The 4,342-nt window shown below is 34.9% G+C and overlaps 1 protein-coding gene across 1 annotated transcript; it reads left to right on the forward strand.

Moving 5' to 3' along the window:
• The first annotated feature begins 237 nt into the window (after positions 1-237).
• LOC136065296 (uncharacterized) lies at positions 238-1,234 on the forward strand. The gene is made up of 2 exons (XM_065768314.1): positions 238-628; positions 1,173-1,234. Exons 1-2 carry the CDS (start codon positions 238-240, stop codon positions 1,232-1,234), a joined length of 453 nt encoding a protein of 150 aa, XP_065624386.1.
• The last annotated feature ends 3,108 nt before the right edge of the window (positions 1,235-4,342 follow it).

Below are 4,342 nucleotides of genomic sequence, written 5' to 3' on the forward strand. Positions count from 1 at the left end.
CCAAGTTCTGGAACATTAAGAGAGGAAAANAGAAAATGCAGGTCCCCATTGTGTTGGGCAGAGGTTGGTGAGAGAAAATTGTTGGGACCAGAAATCATTCAGATGGCATCTAAGAAGATTAATTTGATTCGTAAAAGATTACAAACAACACAAAGTCGATAGAAGAGTTATCATGACAACTCGAGAAGGAAAGTTGAATTTGAGGTTGGGGATATGGTATTTTTAAAAGTTGCCCCAATGAAGGGTGTAATGAGATTTGGGAAGAAGGGGAAGTTGAGTCCCAGATTTGTTGGTCCATTTGAGATCCTAAAACGCATTGGTAAAGTTGCCTATGAGTTGGCCTTACTGCCTACAGTTGCAGGGGTGCATAATATGTTTCATGTTTCCATGCTAAGGAAGTACATCTTGGATCCTTCACATATTTTGAACTATGAGCCACTCAAGATCAAAGACAACTTGACTTATAAGGAAGTTCCAATTCAAATTCTTGACCGCAAGGATCAAGTGCTACACACCAAGACCATATCATTGGTTAAGGTCCTTTTGAAGAATCACACAGTGGAGGAGGCATCTTGGGAGCGAGAAGATGAGATAAAATCAAAGTATCCAAAGTTGTTCGTTAACGAAGGTATGTACAATTTCGAGGACGAAATTTTTAAGGGGTGGCATGTAACACCCCATAATTTTGGCACCAATTAATTATTATCGTAAATTATAAAGGAGGCCTACAATTTAATGGATTAAATTGATTTGGGCCTAAGATATTAAAATAAGATGAATACTATGGAATATGAAGCCCAAGTGAGGGGCATAAGTAAATATATGGTTTGGTAAGCTTTAAAAAATAAAATAAAACCATAGCCTTTTTTCCTCTTAGTCACACGATGTATTTTACTGATGGGCTTCCTTTTGCTTAGCGACTATTGAACTTTGCCTTTCTTCATTTGGTGATGATTGGAGTCTACATGGTATGATTTTCTCATGCTCTAGATTTAAGAAGTTTGAATAGTCAATAGAGGGCTCCTATAATTGTATTATATTGGATAAAGGAATGGCCAATATGTCAAGGAAAGGGTCACGGACTTTAAAATTGAACCAAATAGAGTAATAGGCTTGGACTTTTCATCATGTGAAAGGGAAAATGTTGCTTTGTGGTTTATATGTATATCCAGTATATGGCCATCTTGGATCTAAAACTATGATTTATTTAATGGGCAAAGGTGCTTGTGGTTAATATGCATTCACACATAGCCTCAATTGTTGACCGATTGACCATCACCTTTATTATTGTCTAAAACTAGTTCAGCGGCATTAAGGGAAAATTGTAGGCAACATAGATTGATATTTGAGGGCTATCACGTGGCTTCCAATACTAGGTTGAATATATATATATATATATATAATATTAGTGTAAATTGGATAGTTAGCTGAATAAATGGAGAATTTTGGATATATCAATATTGTCTAGGATAAAACTGTTTAAGTGTGAAAATATATTTTTAAGTGGAAATTGTGTATTGATGAACCAATTTTTTGGTGTTGCTAGGTTCTAATTTTACTGAATTGTTGTGATTCAAGGGAGGTTGATTTATTTTATTTTTGCAACTAAGAGGTAAGTGGTGTTTACTAATTTTAGGGGTTTTCCCAAAACAACGTTGATTATTAAACTATTTATATCAAAGAAATATGTTGATATTCTATATGTAAATCGATATTTTATAAATCTTGATGTGCACATTGGCTATTCATTTTATGAAAAACTTATGGGACAACTTGAATTTATTTAAACTTATATGCGTGAATATATTTTTATATTTTTGAGAATTATGAATGAACTATTTTGTGAGCATCTTGAATAGATTATTTTGTGAGCATATTGAATATGTTTTGAAAACCTATGGCAAGTCGTGATTAAAAGCTCTGTATTGTATTTAGTCCTTAACAAGGGACAATCATACTGCAGCTAATCCTTAGCAAGAGACGGTCACAGAAAATGGACAATTCACATTTGATAACTCCTTAGTAAGGGAGTATACTATTGAAGATTCAAAAAGGAAGCTCCTTAGCAAGGGAGTGCACCTTTAGGTTCCAAAGGAACCATCCTAGAAGGGGATGAAAAAGAGGTTCCAGTCCCAAAAAGGGGACAGCACAACCCTGTCAATGGGGCATAAACGTTGACCACGAGGAAAGCCTAGAAAATTGTTTATGTGATGATATTAATATATATATATATATAATATATATATATATATATATATATATATATATATATATATACTATGATGGCTCACAATATAAAGATATTTTTATATGTATGAAGTAACTGATGATAAATATTGATGAGTTACAAGTTATGAAATTATTGTAAGAATTATTGATTTGAAAGGTTTGTTCCCACACCTCAATGTTAGTAAATTTCATTTATTGAGTTATCTCCCCCCCCCCCCCCCCCCCCCTTCTTATTATTCCCATTACAGATACATTAGAGGGATTGTTGGAGTAGAGATTATTGGGAGACTACAGTTACGGACTATTTTGTGGAATTGAGGAATTTTATTGGGATTTTTATGGCATTAAACTTTGTACTGGAGAATTATTTTGAGAATGTTTTGTCTTTGATGGATTAGAGCTCTGACATTTGTGATGAAATTTTAGATTGTTGATTTCTTTCATTTAATATTTTTATGGATTATTCAGATTAAATAGACTTTTATTTTAGGGCGTTACACTGGATTCCTTTACTTGTAACCGCTTGTTTTGATAATAGTGGATTCTTGAGAGTGGTGACCTTAAAATCACCTGGTAAGATTTTTGCCATGTAGGTTTTTCCTATTTGTAAACAAATCACCGCGTCAATTTATTTTCTGCTGTATACTTAGTTATTTGGTGATTTGTTTATGCTGCCACGTACATTGCATGTTAATTTGATTAATTAATAAACTTTATTAACTAATCAATTAATATATCACAAGGGGTCAATACATTCTTGGCCTATCAGAGATTATATTTACAAGTGTTTGAGTTACATTTCTCATTTTTAGGTGTTTGAATACTGAATTTAGAGAACTCCTCTTAGAGTGTCCACATTGGTGGAGCCATATTTTTTATCTTTTAGCAACTTAAAAAGTTACGTTATCTATTTTAACATCTTATTTTATGACACTACCAACATCAATGGTTCTATATTTTTTAGCATTTCGTTTAAATATTCTCTTTTTATCTTTTTTTTTTTTTTTATATTCTTTCTTTTGTGCTTCATCTCTTTCTCTCACAACAATCACAAGCCACACAAACCAACAAAACCCATAAACACATCAACGATCACAAGCCACACAAACCATAGGCTAATCAAGATACAACCCATCACTGCCACCACACCCACAACCCCAAAAGCCTATCACTAGGCTGGTAGAACCTGCAAAGCCAGAGCTAACATCTAACCAATTCAAGCAAACTGATTTCAGCAACCCACAATTCCAACAAATTGATTTCAGCAAACCAGCAAATCAACCCGCAATTCCAGTAAACACTAAACCGATTTCAGCAACCCAAAATTCCAGCAAACGGATTTTAGCAATTCCAGCAACCCAAAACCATAATTCCAACAAACCACAACCACCAATTCTAGCAAACCACAACCACCCATGAACCAAGCACAAACCCACCCACACCACAAATCCAGCAACCCACCACGAACCCAACGACCCACCCACAAGCCCACACTGACCCACCACCATGAACCCACCCGTGTGTGAGAGAGAGAGAGAGAGAAGAAGAAGAAGAAGAAGAGAAGACTAAAGAGAGATAACCTTTTTTTTAATGAGAGAAGGGAATAAACAAATATTTTTTTTATGCCTTCTTGCTATTGAAGGATATAAAGATAAATGCAGCGGAAAATAAGTTTTAAAACGGATCTACTTCATTCGATATTGATAACACGTACAAAGTAAATTTCAGAATTAGAGAACAAGAGAGTGTACCTTGAAGCGATGAATTTCAAAACTGAAGATTGAAGCACTTGGAACTACTTTTAATCTTCACTCCAATTCCACTAACGCCCAAGATGTGTGGTCTCTCGATTGGTAACAAAGGGATGACCAAAAAGTGACTTACACTCTCATACACCACTTTTCAATGATGTTTTCTTCTCACAAATGTTTCTGTACGTTTTTCCCTTTGTATCTAACCAATTTATCTAATTGGGTCGGCCTTTCGGGCCTTACCAATTGGGCTTAAGTGTGTGGCTTGGAGTGGGACCAAAAGGGACCAATAAGACACTAGCTCCAATGGGCCTTGGGCTTTTCTGTCAACTCTTGACAAGTCCAAAGTTACCATTAACTAT

This window comes from Quercus suber, unplaced genomic scaffold (assembly GCF_002906115.3).
Source record: "Quercus suber isolate HL8 unplaced genomic scaffold, Cork oak 2.0 scaffold_920, whole genome shotgun sequence".
Lineage (NCBI taxonomy): Eukaryota > Viridiplantae > Streptophyta > Magnoliopsida > Fagales > Fagaceae > Quercus > Quercus suber.